This window comes from Hemicordylus capensis, chromosome 1 (assembly GCF_027244095.1).
Source record: "Hemicordylus capensis ecotype Gifberg chromosome 1, rHemCap1.1.pri, whole genome shotgun sequence".
In the NCBI taxonomy this organism is placed as follows: Eukaryota; Metazoa; Chordata; class Lepidosauria; order Squamata; family Cordylidae; genus Hemicordylus; species Hemicordylus capensis.
In genome coordinates this window covers 57,779,113-57,800,459 of record NC_069657.1, presented here as the reverse complement: position 1 = coordinate 57,800,459, position 21,347 = coordinate 57,779,113, and the positions used below count along the sequence as shown (strand labels likewise).

The window sequence follows — 21,347 nt, the reverse complement described above, 5'->3', positions numbered from 1 at the left end:
GTGCTATGTGTGTGATTCAGCAGAGCCAAAGAGCACCTCATGGAACTATGGAATTCTTCCATGGGAGTTACTGCACAGGCACAGAACCCATTTTGTGAGGGAACATGGATCACCTCAGAGATAAAATATTCTTGATGCAATCTCTCCAATTGCACCTCTGTTTGTACTCTGCATAGCAATGAGATACATCTTGGCCTTTCCTCCACACTTTGTAAGCCCGTTCTCTTTCTCTACATACATGTATACAGCGTGTATTCAGGAAACTCTCCAATTTTGCAGGGGTTACGTTTCAGTAAAGTCCCACAAACAGTAAATCTACAATATTAGAGTGCTTAACTTAACCCAAAAAATGGGGTTAGGTTCCACAGTTAACTTGAGATCCATTACACCCATCTTCTGTTCTTTATATTTATTTCTCTAAGACGTACCCATGGCTAACCCCAAGCGTAGCAGCTCTCGCGAGAGTTTGGAGAGCTGCTGGATAGCCACGGGACGGGTGGGGGAAAGAAAATGGAGGCAGTGGCTGGCGGGCAGAGAAAACTGTGATGGGTAGGTGGGTAAGAGAAAATGATAGTGGCCGACGGGAGGGCAGAGAAGCAGGGACAAGTTTTCAAAATAACTTTTATGTCTAAACTTACTTTAAAGTTAGTGTATATTTAGATAAACCAGGTTGGAGGCGCAGATGCTCTGCACCCGGCCCAGCTAGTTTATCATATTTAGATACCACCTAATGTGTATTTCTAGGTGGTATACACAATTTAAATACAAATATAAAACAGAGTCAACACAATTAAAACAATTTCACAGAATAAAAACATTTAACAGTTTAAAATTAATTTCAATTAAAAGCCTGAGAATACAGATGTGTTTTGAGGGTCTTTCCAAAAGCAGTCAGAGATAGAAATGCCCCAGGGCAGTCACAGAGAAGGTCCAGTTCCACGTTACCAACCAATGAGCCAGTGCAACCATAACTGGTCCTCCCCAGATGATCTTAATAGGCAGCTGTGCTCATGATAAAGAAGGTGCTCTCTCTGGACTCAAGACGTTATTGGCTTTATAGGCAACAACCAGCCTATTGGCAGCCAGTGCCATTCTTATGTGAAACAGGCCATTTTGAGTTTCTCACACTCAAAACAAAAACACCCTTTAGATAAAGGGTCTGTTTCAAGCTCAGAACAAAACCACCCTGTTACAATTTGAAACATTTCAAGTGCCATTTTGGAAGCCTGTTTTTCCTTTGCTGATTGTTTTTTCTGGCAGTAGCTTCCGTCGAAACAATTGATCGCTGTTTTGATGGAATATTTCAGCTGTCTGCCTTTAGTTTTGAGCTCAAAACAAAATGCAAAATCAGTTTCATGTACATCCCTAGTTTAAAGATAATTTACATCCAGAAATGGGCATAGGTGATGTATTAGCCAAAGCTGATAAAAAGTGCTCCTGGCCACTGCCTCAACCTGAGAAACCAGATAGAGTTTTGGATCCAGGAGCATTCCCAAGCTACATATCTGATCCTTCAGGGGGAGCGTAACACCATCCAGATCAGGCAGCTCTAAGCCATCTCTTGGTTCTCAACCCCCTACAACCAGTACCACCTTATTTGTTATCCCTCAGCTAGCCCATTACCGCCTCTAAGCAGGCATTTAGGGAAGTTATACCATTTCCTGATTAGGATGACATAGAGAAATATATTTGGGTGTCATCGGCATATTGATAACACGTTACACCAAATCTCCTGATGATCTCTTCCAAGGGTTTAACCCTGTGACAGGTAGAGAAGGATGGGGTTTCATGTAGATGTTAAAGAGCATTGGAGACTATACTCAGGCTTGTAGTTCCTGCAGGCAGATTACAGGTAACAAACAACATCCTAGACATAATAAGGAGTCAGAGCTCAATTCCAGAGAAGAATACTGAAGAATATCTAAGGAAAGCAGCAGGTATGCAAATTGCCTACTCCTGACTCAGAGAAATAGCAATGAAAGACACCACAGAACATACAGATTTCTGCCCTGAGGGCTCTATTTCCACCACAGAGAAGCAACTAATCTGTGGATGTACTTCTAATTAGCTGTTTTCAAGGAAAACCCTTTCCTTGGCAAAGCCAAATGAATTTCATTTGCATTGTCCAGCAACACAGCCACAGATTTTCGGTCTTTTTTCACTTGCATTGACAAAGCTGTGATGGCTGTGGGAAACTGGTGAGCTATGGTAACCTGCCAATTTAAACTAATAAGAAGCCCAGGATGACATTATTCATGCTTGAATCTTTAAGAATTTCAACCACTCTAACACACTACTGACTAGAATTTTGAAAACATAAAACATAAGCAAACCTAAGAAGTTGTCCTGAACTCTAAAATTCTATCTCCATTAATGATAGTAATGCTCATTTCCTTACCATCTATTTAATTAAGTAACAAATTAGTAAGTTTATTCTTCCATTCAACTCATTTAATATACACAATTCAATGCTAATTATATACTTAGAATCAAGTATAACATCATTTGGTTATATGTAGACCTCAGAGCTAAATGAAAAATGATATATAGTAGTACATCAACATGGTAGACTCAGTAATAAAGTATCAGTGACTGTCTTTGTCCCACGTGGTGAGAAACACAGAGCTCATGAGCCAACACCTTGACTGGTCCAACTAGCCATTGAAAATATTGCAAGCTTTTTGAACACCATGTATAACTTTGTCATTTGTCCCCTGCTCAGCTTGATATATTAGAAAACACCATAACATTCATATAAAATCCATTAAAAATAATCTTGCAAAAACAAACCATAGCATAGTATTTAAAATCATGTATTTTAGTTGCCTGTGTCAGTATCAAAGGGTAACTGAAAATGCAATTGTCACACCGCAATGAATACTGGGAGAAATGGTTCTAATAATTACCTTCCCTTTGCAATGAGGAATTCCTAAAGGACACTGTCTGACAGCTCCCAACAAAGCAGCAATAGCAAAGCTGTAGCCAGTCACTGCTTCAGGGGAGGATTTCAGTGCTGTGAGTCGCTCAATGCAGCGATCCAGAAGTGGAGACACAAAGCAGGGCAATGCCACAGAAATGCAGCGTAAGCACCATGCTGCTGCGAGCTGGACTGAAATGCTAGGATGAAGAATGACTGAGATCACTGCATCCAGAATGCCTGAAAAGTCACAGAAATTTTACAAAGTTAGCACAAAAATGGGGGTGGAGGCACATCAAGATGTATTCACAACTGAACACACCAAGGAAGATTAAGCAATATCAAGCAAGACATTTCATGTTCATGTATCTCAACAGTCCATTCTTTTTCTTGTTAATGATGTTTGTTCTTCAGATTCAAAATCTTGGAATAGTCTTCCATGCTTCTCTGTCCTTTTCTCTATATGTCCAAGCTCTTGCCAAGTCCTGCCTTTTGCAGTTGATCAATATACTCTACAGTATATGGAATTCACTCTCTCTACCAATGTACTCAACATGATAGTTCATTCTTTTATTACTCCCTGCATGGACTATTCCAACATCTTCCTCTCTCCATTCCCTCTTAAAATCTGCTGTCCATTTAGTGTTTTGCACTTACTACTTTATCACTCCTTTAGTATCTCCCTTTTTTCCTATACCTATCTTCTCTATATGCTAAAAATTTCACTCTATAAGTACCAATGTCCTAGAAGCCTGAGACAACTCTCGCGGTTTCCTGCCTCTATTTATTCTCCTTTGCAGCTCCCTATCAAAGCCCTTCCATCTGACATCCTACTCTCCTCTTCCAATTACTGCATTCCATTACTACATTCCAACACTTGCTTAAAGTCATATTTTCTCCTTGTCTTCTCCAGATTGACAAACTTTCCATTTTACCTTTCACCCTCTCCTCCCCAATGCATTTCGTCTCTAACTGTAGGCATACAACACAACAGGAAGGGCCCATTCCATTTATTTATTTTTAGTACAGTTCCTAGTGGTTTTGTTGTGTTTTGCAATATTTACATTCTTTTTCTAGACTATAGCACTCCAAAATATTAACCGATAAAGAACTGTATTAAAACATTAGAAAATAAATTGTGTGGCTGCTGTTAAGCACTGAAAATTATAGAAAACCTCAAAATCTGCTACATTTGAGTACTGAACATCTCCTACCTATCTTGTTGTAAGATGTATAGCCCACTCCACATTTATTCAGGACTAAATCACTGTTTGTAATTGAAATTGTTCCCAAATACAAACAGGATGTGGCTTTAATAAAGATTATACAGAATATATACTTATTTTAACTAAGAGCCATAATAATATAAAATTTTTCTCCCATAAGCAATATTTTTCCTAAGCAGCACAAAAGTTCTAGTTGGGGGTGAAAGCTTATCCCAAAAGCCTATTTGTAGCTCCTATAATGCTATGACATTATAGAGCACACATACACAGATGTTTTAAAATACATAAATGTATAAGCAATTTCTATTGGGGACATTGGAAGTCTCCGAGTTAGTTCTTATGGTAATTCTGCATTTTACTAGATCAGGCTGAAGTAAAACAAAAATTTAGACTGTGCATTTAATTTAATTCGGATATTTATACTACCATTCCAAATGCTCAAGGATTTTAAAAAGTTCAAATGATTACCTGTACTAGAATCTTGCAGCACTGGTGCAGCAGTAGTGCCTAAACCATATATGAGGTTTCCAAGTTCTTCTAGGGCACATATAAGCATATGCTGGCTTGCTACTATATCTGTTGTACCAATACGGGTTTCCACGTTAGTGTCACTCATTGCAGCGTCTAGCAATATGATACAAGCCGTTATTTGTCACAGTAAAACAAATCCCTTAAAAAGCTGGAGAAAGGATATTGCATGCAACATTTTCCAATACAATTTTACAGTTAAAGCAAGTTCTTTTGACAATTTAGAAGAGATTATCTAAAGGAGGCCACGTACATATTCAACATGTCTGAATAAGTGCAAAATAAAACATTAGTAGCACAGGTTGTAGTTAAAGCATCATAAGGAGCAAAATTTTACTTTGAGGTAATATTATGCAAACATATGCACCATGCGAAGAAAAAGTAAGACATGGTTAAAACAGTGAGTTGGTGCACACATAACACTCCCAATCTTTTAAACAGGAGAGCATGTCACAGAATCTTGGGCTTCCTCCCTGTAGCCCCTTCCCATCTCCAGTGTGAACTCTGTTCCCCAGCATAAATTCCAACCATGGTCAAGACTTAGGGCCAGTTCACACATATACTTTAACTGCAGTTATAGCTGCCAGAGCTTTTAACTCTAGTACGCCTGAACACACAAAACCCCTGTTAAGCCTCAAAAGTTAACTCCAGTTTGCTCCGACAAACTCCATTTGGGGCCTGAGGTTTTCTAAATCGTTCGCCACAGTAACTGTGGTTTTGCTGCAGAAAAGTTATGACTGAACACTGACTCGCCCATAACTGAGGTTAAGCGCCTCTGTCTGAATCAAACAGCAATCACTTCTCGGAGATTCAACACCGCCCCTACATCCTTCCTTCTCTTCCCTGTTCTGTTGTGAAATTTAAATACACAAAAACCTCCTACTAGTTTCTGCTCCAAGGTACTGTAAAGTCTTTTGTTTCCCAGTAAAGTAAAATCATTCTTTCTATATCCATTGTGTTTCTTTCAATTAGAAAGCACACACACACTCCCTCTAAAAACAAGCCATGCTTCTACAGCTGCAATCCTATGCATTCTTACTTACGAGAAAACTCACTGAACAAATAATTCACTTTTAAGTAATCCCAGCAAACTGTTCTGGGATTTTTTTTTAATTGATTGATTAAGTGCCATCAAGTTGGCATCCACTCTTAGTGACCACCTAGATTGATTCTCTCCGAGATGATCTGTCTTCAGCTTGGCCTTTAAGGTCTCTCAGTGGTGCATTCATTGCTGTTGTAATTGAGTCCGTCCACATTGCTGCTGGCCATCGTCTTCTTCTCTTTCCTTCAAATTTTCCCAGCATTATGGACAACTCAAAGGAGCTTGGTTTTTGCATCATGTGTCCAAAGTATGATAGTTTGAGCCTGGTCATTTGTGCTTCGAGTGAAAATTCTGGATTGATTTGTTCTATGATCCATTTGTTTGTTTCCTGGCTGTCCATGGTATCCTCAAAAGTCTTCTCCAGCACTAAAGTTCGAAAGCGTCAATACTTTTTCTAAGCTGCTTCTTCAAAGTCCAGCTTTCACATCCACAGAGCGCCACGGGGAAAACCATTGTCTAAGCAATTTTAATCTTTGTGGGTATAGACACTTCACGGCATCCTTTCCAAGGCCTTCATTGAAATCCTACCAAGTGCTAGTTTGCGGCATATTCTAAGAATGCTCAGAAGTAAATTTAGTTCAATGGGCTTCCTCTTAAGTAAGAGGAACAGTTCTCCCTCCCTGCCCTGGACTGCTCCTTTGCTTGCTAGGAAGGGGAGAGGAGGACACAAGGGGTAGGAGTAAGGACTGCAATCAATGGCTTTTTCTGCTGCTATGTCTCCTTAAAAAAAATAGACAAGAGAATGGGAAAAGAGATAAAATGTTATTCTCTGCTTTGCTTTGCAGAGAATAAGGACGGAACCTTGCATGTTGTTCCCCTCCCCCTTCCCTCTCCTCCTCTCAGCATTTCGTGGAGGAAGCAACCCTGCACTCATGTGTGGTCTGGCACAGCATTGCATAAAACCTCTTCTGATTTACCCACATCTATTGGTTTACCCACATCTTTTTATTTACCTACATCTATGTCCACCCACCATGGACAACCAGGAAAACAAACAAATGGATCATAGAACCAATCAATCCAGAATTTTCACTCGAGGCACAAATGACCAGGTTCAAACTATCATACTTCAGAGACATTATGCAAAAACCCAACACCCCTGAGAAGTCCATAATGCTGGGAAAAGTTGAAGAAGAGGACGACCAGCAGTAAAGTGGATGGACTCGATTATGACAGCAATGAATGCACTACTGAGAGACCTTAAAGGCCAAGTTGAAGACAGATCATCCTGGAGAGAATCTATGTGGTTGCTAAGAGTTGACACCGACTTGATGGCAATCAATCAATCAATCAATCAATCAATCAATCACTGCTATGGTGGGTATTTCTTCTCTTCTTCCCTCTCTCCCCTTCTGCTCCCCGTCTCCTTTCCCTCTCTCTCTCCTTTCTTTTCTCACCTCCCCGCAGCCAGCGCAGTGTGCAAAGGCTGGCTTGGGATGGGGGTTGGGGAGGGAAGGAGAAACTGGGAAAGATGTTTCTAAAATACAAAATGTCAAAAAATAGTAAATAAAGCAATTTATTAGGACAACATAGCTAGGAGCAGAGTGATGAAAGAGTTCAGCTGTCATCTGTCCAAGTAAACTAGCAGAGCACAAAGGACACTCCCCCTTTGAGATTGTGGCCAATCTGTGATGTTTTGCCCACAGCCGGGCTCTAGAACTTGCAGGTATGTCCTGGAACTGGAGTTTTGTTAGTTGTATGTCTGTGGCATGAATTTGAGTTTGGAATTTTAACTCCAGTTCGAGCACAGAGCCAGTCGAACAGCAGCCTGGTCCGGCCCCGCTCGGCAGCCCCTCAAGTTATGCCCCATGTGTGTGACGTCACATGCACGGGGTCATGGCTTGGGCTCCAGAGAGCCCGAGCGAGCTCTCCCCTTGTCATTTCAGGCAGCACTTGCTGCCTGACAGCATGTATTTCCCTTTTTCTAGTCATATTTTTATCAGGATCGGGGGCGTAACTATAATAGGGCAAGGGGAGACAGTTGTCTGGGGGCCCACTGCCTTGGGGGGGCCCCAGAGGCAAGTCACATGACTGACTCCCCCAGCTGTGCACCCGCCCGGGCTTCCTTCAGTTGTATTCATTCTCCAAAACTAATGTGAGTGTTAAGACCTGGAGCTACCAGATTTCTCTAGTACCATTAAATGACTTGCATCGTCCACAATTTACAAAACATTTCAAAAAATAATTTAGGATGATACACACACACACACACACACACACACACACACACATTTTGTTACCACTATTCAGCCTCATTTAAGATCTCTTTACTTCATGAGCTGAGCTTCAGTGAGGGGGGCGGGCATTTTAAAATCTTGTCTCTGGGCACACTCCAACCTTGCTACGCCCCTGATCAGGATCACAGTGCAACAGGAAAGGGTTAAATACCTTCTTCGTGCACACTGCAGTTCCAATCCTGATTGGCTCACCATGGGTAATTAACACATCCCACATACACCAGGCCAAACTATGCTTTTAAAATAAACACATAATTTGGCCCAGTAGGCCGTTTGTTTCACAACAACAATAGCTAGCTCGGTTCCATTAGAGGTAATCAAAACATTTTGATTCTGTCATGTAAATCTTCAGCTGCTAGCCATCAAAGAACACTGTATACTGTTTTGGTTGCCATGGTTTGAAATCAGTCATCAGACCTACCCTCTATACGTTTATCTAAACCTACACTAAAATAAATTTAGACATAAAAGTTATTTTGAAAAGCCATTCTCAAGGGTCACATGGCATTTTTGCATGATATTACATCCAGCAAACATTACTACTCCACATCCTTCTTGAATAGATTAGGAAATGATAGAAGTAGTGGTGAAAGGGGTGAAGGACTAATAATCTTGTTAGTCTCATACCCACAACTTTCTTCAGCTTCCAGATGGCTTGACAAATCTCCTTGGCAGTTGCAATTTGAGCTTTTTCCCCAAGAAGGCCCCCTACTGTAGCTCGGAGGATAAATGAAACACAACGGCGGCAGCAGATAGCATCCATCTGAGTCTGAACAGCTTTAGGGTGAGACTGGGAGACTAGGTCTAGAACATGGGAAAGCAAGGCAGGGAAATTCCTTTCAAGCCACTGCCCTCCTAATGTGGAGATAAATACCACATATGCCTGAAAGAGATTTGATTAACATTCAAGTCAAAATAAAGAGAAAAATATCATGCATTCCTAAAATTATAAAAGCTTCAGTTTCATCATACAGCAGTCATTGCTAAAGATTCCCCACCCCACCCCCAATACACACACTTTATTCTAACATATTTATATGCCATATTGTGAAGTGAAGCAAATGCACTTTGACTTTTAGTCATTTGTATGTTATATCTCATTGGCCAAATGTAGCTATGTTGAAACAACTGCTTTCAGTTAAAATGAACAGCAGCAACACCAAGCTTGACTTGACTGTAAATTAATTTTATTTCACTGCAGAACACAAGTAGCAGTTATTTGTTACGCAAGATGTTGCATTTGGCTTAGCTGAAAAAGAGCTTCCAGCTGTTTAACATTCTGCACACTGAACCCAAATTTAATGTATGAATGAATTTTAGGAACTATTAGGTTACAGTGAGGTTATTCACTGTGAGTTTACTCCTTGTGAGGAGTAAGATTCTTTCCCCCTGCACTGGTCTGCAGGTTTTAATTCTAAATGTTTACAAATACTGAAATATTCTTCTATACAATTAAGGTTATTTCTTATAATACATGACAGACCAGTTATTTCAGTGGCACTGTCTGCCAGGAAAGCACATTACAATATTGCAAACATGAAACAGGAAGACTATCACACAAATCAATTTTCCAGGCAAAAACATATTTCAGGAGTCAGATTTGCTGAGCATACAGCAATTAATCTATCTATCTATTCAAAGCATTCACACAAGTTACAAACACAATCTTATCCTCTGCACACGTACCAAGTGAGAACCTCGTGCGGTTTTTGCAACACCACCTTCTGGCCAGCTCTCACATTCCAAGAATCACCCACCCTTTCCCATTGCCACTTTTGTGTTGATTGGGGGGAAAGGGTGGGTTCTTCTCAAAATGCAACAACTGGCCAGCAGATGGCATTGCAAAAATCACACATCCCTGCTCTCAGCATGCATACAGAGCAAAACTGAACTAGGATATAGCACAGAAGTCTGAAGCAGTGTGTGCACTGGGAATAAGATCACTCTTGGAACTTGAATAAAAGCTTTGAATAGCCTGCACTTGATAGCTGTATGGAGAACTTTCTGCACCCACCTTTAGACATGAATGTAACTAGTTCCCTGCCCCCCAAAAAGATAGCATTAAAAGCAGCCCCATGAATTCTCTCCTGTCATCTACTACTGGTTCTGGACCACCACATTCAAGTGTGTTTCAACAATTTGGGATACATAGTAAAGAACAAATTCTAGCTTTCTGTTTTTAGCTGCAATATCTATGCAAGGTTGCTACCTGCTTAGTATTTTTTGTTTTCGCCACTGAAGTGCTGGATTTGTGTATATGTCCCAAAAGTAAATTCTTAAATTTACTATGCGTAGGTTCTTCGTGTACTCTAACAAAATATGTTCAGATACTATCTTGCTATACATGCTTGTTCGGGGATTAATTTTCTCTCATTTACAAATAATCTTGATAATTTATGTGATTGGCCCTAACAGTGATTGGAAAATATGCAAAAGATTGGCCTAAGGCCAAACAAGTTGTTTATTCATGCTTAGTCAAGAAAAACATTATTTCAGCTACCAACTGAGAGAAATTAAATTATTTTTGAAAACTAGCTTATTTGGGTTGCTTTTGTGATATCTAGAAGTATAGCGCTGCCTACTGCTGAACAGTATTCCTTTTAAAAAGGTATTGGTATATATGAGAAAGCAATTTTATGTTTAAAAATGAATAATGAACTTATACCAACTTCATATATTAAAATCCACTTCACAATCCACCTGGAAAAGGAAACACATCTATCTATCTATCTATCTATTTCTCCTAGGTGTGCCCAGGGAAAATGTGTCCCGGCAGCCCAGCTGATTGGCTGGGCTGCGGAGGTGCCTGATTGGCTGGCACACCCAGGAGAAGAAGAATTGGCTGGCTACGAGCCAGGGCCGCCGGTGGGCCCGGCCTGGTGACAGGTGGTGGCCGCGGGCCCTGCCTGGCCGTGGCAAAGCAGTGGCGGGCCCAGCCAAGGGCCAATGGCGGTGAGCCCCGATACCGGGGCAGAAGGTGGGGGGAGAGGTGGCTGGCCTGCAGCCGGCCACAAAGACTGGCAAGCGGTGGCAGCGGGCACAACAGGCTGTGGAGGCGGCACGTGGTGTGGTGGTCCCGCCGGCGGGACAGGCCGCGGAGGCGGCTCTCAGCCAGGCGGTGCCAGAACCAGCCGCCGAGGCCGCTGAGACCATGGGAGAGAGACTGGGGTGGGAGGAAACCAGGCGGCGGGAATTTCCTGTTCACTGCCCGGGAGGAGGAGCAGCGGCGGAAGCCCGGTAAGTAGAACTTTTTAAAATGCAGGGGGAGGGGGCAGAGGGGACGGGGAGGGCAAGAGGGAGTGGGCCAGTGGGAGGGCAGGAGAGAGGATCAGGGCGAGGGGAGGGAGGGCAGGAGAGACTGGGGCAGGAGGGTGAGAGGGCGAGAGAGAGTGGGGCGGAAGGGAGGGAGAGGGAGGGCAAGAGAGAGTGGGGCGGAAGGGAGGGGAAGAGAGGCAAGAGTGTGGGGCAGAAGGGAGGAAGGGAGAGTGAGGCAGGAGGGAGAAGGGAACAGCCAGCCCCAAAGAGCACACAGATGCTCTGTGCGGGTTGGCTAGTTCACAATATTACAATAGAAAGTTATCAAATATTAGATAATTTCCTATCAGCAACTTTTAAAAACAGAAACAAGCTTCATTAGCATCCAAGTGTGCTACCAGGAAATCTGAAAAGAAACCATCAGTCTGCTGTAACTATAATCTATACAACCTAAGTCAACATAGGCTACTGTGAAATAGGTTCCCAGAAATAAAGGCATAAAAGAGCAGTACTCTACAATAAAATCTTTTAAAGAGGAAGTAATATAAACCAAACCTGAGTAACTCCAACTCTGACATCTCTGCTGACTGAGCTGGTCCCTTTCAGTATATCACCACTGGCTCGTAGAAATCCTGAACTCCCACGAAGGAAGCCTGTTCCCAGCAGTTCCAAAGCTTCCCCAAATGAGATTTTACGAACATTGTGTCTGGCAGAAGCTTTCATTTTAAAGATGGGGGCGGGGTGGTGGTGGTGGTGAAGAAATATCATTCATTGAAGGTTGTGTAGCATAAGAAACACAAATATTACATTTGTAACAGACTTATTGGGTGAGAAGTACTATGCAGCCCAATATCTTCTCAGAAATAAGTGCCAACAAACTGAATGGGACTTACTTTCAAGTAAATATGCAGATGTTTGCGGGTAATGAGATTCTCCGAGGACTGTTTTTAATGCACCCTATAAGTATGCATTAGGTATGCAACCAGGATTAAGTTAATAGGACCCTTCATATGTAGACATTGGCAAAAGGCAGTAATAGCCCAACTACTGGAAATATCAGCAAATGAAGGCTTTGAATGGGACACACAGTTGACGCTATGCTACATTAATGTGCCCAGAAATATTTAAGTTTAGTTTCCTGAATGAGAAAGTGTTAGCACTTTCCACACTAAATTACATAGCACAATCTATAAATAGAATAATTCCCAATTTAGCCAGACTACAATTTCCACAATTGAACCAAGGAGCTTAAGCAAGCAATTTTTACTGGATATATCAGGCCTGACAAATGCTATTTATACCCAGGTTCACCAAGATGAACCCCAAAAGTAGAATTTCAGTAACATGAAGTCTTCTAAACTTCATCATCAGCCTTTATTGCTTTAGCCATTCTATAAAAACAAAACACAAGATACCTGTATTTTTTTAAAAGTCACAACAATAAAATCTCTAGAACTAGTCAAAGCATTGCCTTAGCAATCAATTGCACTATCTGAAATAGTTTTTGCATTCATTTGTAAATATGCCACAGCAAACACTGCATCTTATACATCACTAAAGTATCTGAATCTATCAAAAGATAACATATCTTCTCTGGAACAGTTCTAAAATGTAGACATGTGAATATGGTTCCAAGAATTCAGAACACGGTTCTGAGTACCATGGCCACTACAATAAATAATTTGGCAAATCTTCAATCTCCAACATGCCACAGTTATAAATATTATCAACAGTATCTGCATCTACTGAAGAATTCAGCTACCACAGCTGGATAAATGGGAAACAGAGGAGTGCTTTGAGTGGGAGTTGGGACTGAAAGATTCATGTTGAAACAGGACCCCAATAGCCATCCCTCTCCAGAAACAACTGCCATCTCTCTCCCTCCTTCCTTGTCCAAAAAGTCACCTTAAGTGGCACAGCAGGGAAATGCTTCACTAACAAGCAGAAGGTTGCCGGTTCAAATCCCTGCTGGTACTATATTGGGCAGCAGCAATATAGAAAGATGCTGAAAGGCATCATCTCATATTGTACGGGAGGAGGCAATGGTAAACCCCTCCTGTATTCTACCAAAGAAAGTCACAGTGCTCTGTGGGCGCCAGGAGTCGAAATCGACTTGACACACTTTACCTTCCTTCTCCAGTTTCATTGTCAATCCAAATATCACAGATCACATCAATACTACCAAATCCTTGCTTCTCATCTTTCCCCTTCAGTCCTATGTAGTGGGGAAAGGGAAGGATAATTTTTTTCCTACAAATGCACAGCAGACACATAGGACTGCTCTTCACATCCTGTTTCCCTACATGGTTTTACAATGGCATAGGAAAGTAACACATTACACGATTGAACATGGTCATGTGTTAAAATCAACGAATATCTATTTTGAAGCATGCAGGCTACCTATTGAAGCTTGCCAATTAATGGCCACCTGGCACAACAGGCATGTTCCATTTTCACAAAGGATTCTGTCTATTTTTCCCATACACCTATGTAAAGGAAAACTCACATGTTAAGCAGTCCTTATTTGATTAATTCTCAAGCAGGCAGAAAACTCCTCATTTTAGTTATTCAGGATTTACGTGTTCTTCTCCAACTCCAGTACAAGCACCCAACAGATACATGCAGCAAGAGAAAATGGCTAGCTTCCTTGTACCTTTTGTATTTCACTAAGAATCTATAATACTTTAAATAGAATCATCTTACCTGTGCCTTGTTTAGATGTTACAGCACTAACCAACACACTGCCTAAAAGCTTAGAAACAGCTATTCGTACATCATAGTTAGATCCTTCAAAGGACTTAAAACACAAAGACACCACACTATCCAGGTCTGTACTCCACATAAATGTTGCTTCACTCTGAAGTTCTAGAAGACACTACCAAACAAAAAACAAAAACAAAAAACAACCCCGAGATAAAAGGGAAATGAAGAGATTCGATCAGTGTAATTTGATACCATTAGAATTCTAAAGTTCTTGCTTTCCCACTCTGTAGTACCCCAAAAAGCCACTCAGGGTCCAGGATTCCTTAGGAACAGTGTGGGATGTAGTGAGAGAAGTGAATAAGCAGAAATTGACAAGAGGCACCTTGCACAAGCAAAGCTCTACCACAATCTCACACTGTTTGCGAGGGCCGCCAAATATTCCAAGTGGCTTTTCAGAGCAACTTGGAACTGAAGTAGGCAGGAAAGATCCCTCTTGTGAGCTTCATTCTGCTTGTGCAAGTCTGGATTCAAATCAATAAGTCTCAATGTCTAGCATACTATACCAAAAAGACCTACAAGTACTGTTGTGATTATAAAGAGAAATATCTGCACAGAGACAGGGGACACTCAAGTACTGGATCTCTTCCTTCATTACATATTACCCCGCTCTCAAACAAAAGGCCTTGTAAGAGCACAATACAACATGAGCCACAACTTTCTTTCACTGCAAGCAGCTGGGACTCTCCCTTTCTTTCAGGTGAAGAAATGGTGGCTCAGTCAATCTGGCTTGGAAATAGAAAAATCTTCCATTAAGACAAAGATCTGCTTAGCCATGCATCTACTGGGGTATTGGCAGGATTCCAGCCTACTTAATGTGCAGTATTTTCAAGTTCTCCAAACTAAAAAGAGAATTGCTTTCTTGGGCAACAAAGCAAATACCTCTGCTGGGCTGAAGTGCCACTATCACTTGCCAAAATATTAGAATGGATAGTGACAATAGCAAATATTATGTTGTTGTTTTTTTAAAAAAAATCTGTACATGTATATGGCCTGTGGTGACAAATCACTTGTAGAATGAAAGGAGGAAAGGAGAAAGGAAAACATTATCCTGATTCTTAATGTTGCATCTCTGCCTTACTCTAGTCAGGGCTGAACATGCATAAAATGTTACAGACACCTATTTTTATGATGGAACTACTCCCTAGCAAAGCGCTACAACCCAGCATCCTGTGAAATGATGTGGATTTATGGATTACCAAGATAATTTTTTTTATATGCAAAAAAACTTTTTCTGTGCCATGAGAGAGAAACACTGATTTCCTTTTATTCTCCATTTAACATATGCAATTATATATAGGAAGATTAATTATCAAAAAATCATAGGGCAATTTACCTTTGCAGCAGCACAGCGAACTGCCATTGATCTATCCGTTAAGCATGACCGGGCAGCTTTGTAAATATCTCTGAGACATGGAATGGCAGCAGCTCCCAGACCTTTCAATATATTTTGCAAACTTAGCATGATCTCATACCTCCCTTGAGACTGACAAGACAAGAGAAAATGGTTACCTTATCTTCAAATAAAGAATATATTTTACTTATTTCTTATATTTTTGTTTCACATTTCCTCTAAAGAGCTCAGAGCAACTGTTTGAATCAAATTAAAAAAAATCTCAGCCTAACCGAAGGCAAACCAGTGAGCTTCATACAGAGAGAGGATCTGAAGCTGTTTCCCCAAATCAGATTTCAACATTTTAGTTTCTGCACCATCTCAAAATTTGTTTGAGAACAGTTTGACAGTGTGTTAATAGGACTAGAACTGATGCAGGAAATAGCTTTAAAAGACATGAGAAGAGCTTTCTGATAAAAGTCTGCTTTTATAGATAAAGCAGGGAACAGTCATTATTATCAAGAAGATAATATGGTTAGTTAAGGATGAACTTAGCTATGAAGCTTGGCTCAAATGAAAAAGCAGCTTTATTCATGCTTTAATGGTTGGTATTAGAATATATGGATTGATTGATTGATTGATTAAGTGCTATCAAGTCAGTGTCGACTCTTATCGACCACATAAATAGATTCTCTCCAGGATGATCCGTCTTCAATTTGGCCTTTAAGGTCTCTCAGTGGTTTATTTATTGCTGTTGTAATCAAGTCAGTAGCATGTTTAGCACCATCCAACCTGAGGAACCCATCATCCAGCACTACATTGACAATCATTCAATTTTGTCTCTCCATGTGGTTTTCTTGGTAAAATACAGAAGTGGTTTACCATTGCCTTCTCCTGCACAGTGTGAAATGATGTCATTGTCACTGAATTGATCGTCTGCCTCTAGCACCTTCCTATATTGCTGCTGCCCAGTATAGGTGCCTGCTTGCTTTGTCTGGGCAACTGGGATGACCTTCACGCTTTGTGTGACCCTACTTGGAGTATACCTCCCGGCGTACTTCGCTCATCCCTCCCAGGAACACACCACCACCACAATGAGGCAGCATAGCAGGACGGGGGAGCGGGTTAGAATATATACCAGGAGACAATTATCAAGCTTCATAATCAAATTATACTTACAGCTCAATAGATAAAATAAATAAATAAAATCAGTAGCCATCATATAAGTTTCTGGTCATTTTCCAGATGACAACCCACCTATCATCTGCTTTTTAGATTCCTTACCTCTGCATTCTTCATTGCTTTAAGGACATTCCCTATAGTATCCACAAAGCTGTTGCCCAAAATTCTTCCCAGCTTTTTGTACAAATAGCCCAGACAAACAACTGCAGCACTTTTAAAGAAGAAAATGGAAAACAAAGAGACATTGCAATAGTCAATGTATGTTTAACAAAACTTTTTTTTAAATTGGCGATGTCAACATTTTACTACATGTAACTGAAGTTCTTAATTACACATAGCAATTATAGTTGCATTGACTTTTGTATTTAATTACTCAGAAAATAAATCAGCATTCATTTTCAACATCAGCATAAATCAAAAAGCAAATGTATTGAAAATATTTCTATACCGTCCAAAACTTGTGTGTCTGGGCGGGTTACAATTAAAATCATCAAATCAACTAACAATTAAAATCATTTAAAATATTTAAAAAATTCAAACCCAGTATTAAAAAATTTAAAACTATAAATCTAATTAAAAGCCTGGGTGGATAAATGTGTCTTCAGTGCCTTTTAAAAAGTTGCCAGAGATGGGGAGGCTCTTATTTCAACAGGTAGCGCATTCCAAAGTCCACTGAGAAGGTCCGTTCTCGAGTAGCCACCAGACGAATTGGCGGCATCCGCAGACGAACCTCTCCAAATACCAGACCGATTTCATTATTACATGAAAAAGAGGAATTTGCCTCTGTCCTTCAGGTAAGCCAGACCGACTCTCACATACAAAAGCTCATTCCACAATGAATAGCTTTCCATGTAAGGTGCTATAGTACTCCTCTGTTCCAACAGGACTTCATGGGGCCTTTTTATACTTACAGTTTTGTGGGTAGATAACTTGGTGAATCATCTTTACTGCGAATAAGTTCATTGCATTTGTCAATTGTCTGGTGAACAGAAAAGGTGTCTCCAGAGCTATAAAGGATAGCAAGGTTCTTGGCAATGAGCTGTCTGGCAGGAGGTCCTGGTGAACTTGTTAATAAAAGTATCAGTTGTTCAACCAGTTTGGTCTGTTTTTCCCTTATGTCAGCCTGGCAATAAAAGAGTAATTAGTTATGCAATATTTATTTAAAATGAGATTTGTATGTATGTATGTGTCACTGTTCTTATCTGCATATGAAGAAAGAAAATGAAGTCTTAAGTTTTAAATCATCCAAACTTCTTTCTTCACAAAGCTATTCAACAAACCCATAGAAAGCCTTTTTTTTTTTTGCCCCACTAAGCCACGAAGCGCATGCATTATTGAACATTATTTTCTCTCTCAAAATTTTATGGCGGTGAATTTGTTTGAACTTCATGAGAATAACTTTACACACAACTTACCTTAAGAATTTGCAATGGATTTTATGGCTGCAATTTGAGAAAGCCACAGCATGGTAGGAAGATATAAGTATGCAACCAAACCCATATGGCATAATTTCCCTGCAGCCACTCACCTGCTGCTTTTCATTTAAAACCACCTTGCCAATTCCACTGGGTAATATTAAACACATTTGGGCTAAACAAATATTTCACTCCCAATCGGAACTATAGGATTGTGGCCCACAATGTCTTTAAAACAGATTTCTTAAAGACAGAATCTTTCAGACAGATTTCTTTAAAAATTTATTTCATTCCTGTTGCATAATACGTACCCGACTGGTTGCTGGTAACAGTTTTTCCAAAAATCTCAACCATTCAAAAACAAATTCTGCTTTCTGAAGTTCACCCAGGTGGTTATAAACCTCTTCATTAAGCAATAAGCTATGAGCCAGCTCCATTCCTTACAGTGTCTCTTTCTCACTATCTGAAAGCCATTCATGAAGACATACAGGACTGCAGCTAAGTAGTAATACCATTACGTATTGACAGACTGAACGAGATGGAACACCTGAACAAATAAAAAGATATCAAATATTTAGGTGGGAAAGTCACACAGTATGTAATACCTAATCTTGTGGGTTGTTCTACTAGCAGAGAGAAGATCAGGATGGGCTACCACGTTTGTTGTGCTGGATCACCGTAAGCTGTGGCAGCACACCTGCACTGAGAAAGAGTCAAGGGCACTGCACCAGAGCAATACTGTAGCCACTATCTAAAGCAGGTATGCCTAACAGGGAGTACTAGTACACTTAAGGGTACTTGAAGGGCTTCCGGGTAGGGGGTACACAGAGCCCTTCTGTCTTCCCATGCTGAAGCCACGCAGTTTGCTTCCCATCTTATTTATTTATCTATCATATTTTTATACCACCTGATACATAAATCTCTAGGCGGTGTACAAACCTCAACATTAAAAATCACAAGTTAAAATACATAAAACATGATAAAAACAATATAAATAAAATTATTAAAATTCTAATTAAAAGCTTGCGAGAACAGGAAAGTCTTAAGGGTCTTCCTGAAAACAAACAGAGAAGGAGATGCTCTTATTTCAGCAGGGAGCATATTCCAAAGCCCTGAGGCAGCCACAGAGAAAGCCTGATCCTGAATCACCACCAGATGAGCTAGTGGCAACCGTAACCGGACCTCTCCAGAAGATCGTAAAAGGCAGGAGGGTTAATGACAAAGGAGGTGTTCTCTTAAATAGCCTGGCCCCAAGCCATTAAGGGCTTTATAGATAATAACCAGCACTTTGTATTTCACCTGGAAACATATCGGCAACCAGTGCAGTTCTTTCAAAACCGGTGTTATACGGTCCTTTCGTGTTGTCCCAGTCCCAGAGACCAATCTGGCTACCGCATTCTGTAACAGTTGTAGTTTCCGTACAAATGCAGCCCCATGTAGAACGCATTACAGTAGCCAAGTCTGGAGGTTACCAGAATATGTACCACCATTTTAAGCTCATTCACCTCTAGAAATGGACGTAGCTGATATATCAGCCGAAGAAAAAGAAACCAGGGAGAGCTTAGGGTCCAGGAGCAGTCCCAAGCTACATATCTGCATACATGTAAATAATGTAATGTACATGTAAATAATGTAAATAATAATACATGTAAGCCAGTGATTGGAATAGCCTGTCTCATAATTCTGACACTTCAGTATGTACAAACACACACTGGGTACTTGAGCTGGAGGTTTGAAACAGAAGTTACACTTGTTAAAAAAGATTGGGAACCTCTGATCTAAAGTACAATATCAGGTACAAGTACAAAATGATTCATTTGTACCAGCTATTTTGCTTCCCCTCAGTTATGCACATTCATAGGCTCAATGTGCCAGCTTACTGATATTGCTTGAGATTTTCATCATATTAAGCATATACAGCTAAGCACAATTGTTGTAACATACTTTGCTCCTTTTAAGCAGCAAGGCTCATTTGGGGAGCAAAGGAACAAATAGGTCAGCAGGGGCAATTGTATCATGTTGCAATGTGGAAAAAGCACATCAGTGGGCAAATGTGGCACTGGATATAACACATCCCTCTCACACTGACCAATCTAATCTCACACCGAGGATTCCAGCCAACTTATAGCTCCACGTGGGGGACACTGGGGTGGCCCAGAGTGGGGTTGTGGGTGATAGTGCCCAATGGGTGCAAGGAAGCTACCACTCATATTTCAAAGGAATTGGGCAAAGGGCTGATTTTTAAAGAATTTCTGAAGTTGGCAGGTCTTGGGGCAGATCTGGGGCAGAAGAGTGGATCAGGTGGTAGTGCCCCAATGGGTGCCTGCTACTATCCAGATTTCAAAGGAATTGGGCAAAGGGGTGATTTTTAAAGTTTGCACATCTTTAAGCTTTTCACCCATAGGGAATAATGGGGATTTCAGCAGTTATAACTCCCCGGTTGGAGGGCGGGTGGCACCAAGGTGGCCCAGGGTGGGTTGTGGTAAATTATAGGGAACTTGTGAAGTATGAATTATGGCTGCCAACTAAAGACTGCCAGTTTCTGCCCTGAAGCCCCACTCAGAACAATGAACAACAAAATAGTGTCACTGGAGGAAATTCACTTGTGTTTCCCAAAGTACAGAAAGTTAAATAAAAACATCCAGTGTTCACAGTGAATGCAGTTCATGCAAGTCAACAGCTAGGCTTAATATTAATTGATGTCATCATCATGTCTGCAGTTGCCACCGACTTGTCTGGTGGCTATGCAGGGACAGGCCTTCTCTGTCACTGCCCCATGACTCTGGAATGTGCTCCATGCCGAAATAAGAGACTCCCCATCTCTGACAACCTTTTAAAAGTCTCTAAAGACTCGTTTTTTCACCAAAACATTCATCTGCTCAGACCAGAATACCTGTTCGTATTCACTTTCTTGTTTGTTATACTGTTATCACTGCATAACAAATAGCTCTATGCTGTGCCAGAGACCAATTTTATATCAACAATGGAAAAGACATTTTAGATCAATACATTCAATATTGTGAGTTAAACTTTCATCCTATCTTAATATCCAAATTATAAATGCCAGCACAATCAGAACTATACTGTTAACAAAGGCTAATCATATGGTTTAATAGACTCTGTCCTGATCCAGCGGCTCCAATGTGCATGTGAGCAAAGGCTAGCCACTCTCTTTATTGGCACATGCATGCCCACACACACAAAGCATTCCCTGACACTGCAAGGGAGGAAGCTTCTCATATGGAGTTCAGAGCATATATCAAAGCCTCATAGAGATTTGGATCCCAAGCAATAAAAATAAAAATAATGTTAATCATAACTCAAGTACAAGAACTAGGCAACAGAAATATAATACTTTCTATGAAATATTCTTTTATTGGAAGAATCTCACA

At 40.6% G+C, this 21,347-nt stretch overlaps 1 protein-coding gene across 7 annotated transcripts in view; it reads right to left on the bottom strand.

Moving 5' to 3' along the window:
* Positions 1 to 21,347, bottom strand: part of HEATR5A (HEAT repeat containing 5A) — a 119,830-nt gene that overhangs the window by 84,514 nt on the left and 13,969 nt on the right. For all 7 annotated transcript variants that reach the window (XM_053284331.1, XM_053284336.1, XM_053284337.1 and 4 more), the window contains exons 2-10: positions 18,267 to 18,502; positions 17,452 to 17,663; positions 16,643 to 16,751; positions 15,362 to 15,511; positions 13,969 to 14,140; positions 11,821 to 11,981; positions 8,638 to 8,893; positions 4,612 to 4,767; positions 2,907 to 3,157 (exon numbers count right to left, since the gene is read on the bottom strand). In XM_053284331.1, the coding sequence (XP_053140306.1) occupies positions 2,907 to 3,157; positions 4,612 to 4,767; positions 8,638 to 8,893; positions 11,821 to 11,981; positions 13,969 to 14,140; positions 15,362 to 15,511; positions 16,643 to 16,751; positions 17,452 to 17,663; positions 18,267 to 18,392 (1,593 nt within the window). In that variant the 5' untranslated portion in view covers positions 18,393 to 18,502. The remainder of the gene's footprint in view (positions 1 to 2,906; positions 3,158 to 4,611; positions 4,768 to 8,637; positions 8,894 to 11,820; positions 11,982 to 13,968; positions 14,141 to 15,361; positions 15,512 to 16,642; positions 16,752 to 17,451; positions 17,664 to 18,266; positions 18,503 to 21,347) is intronic.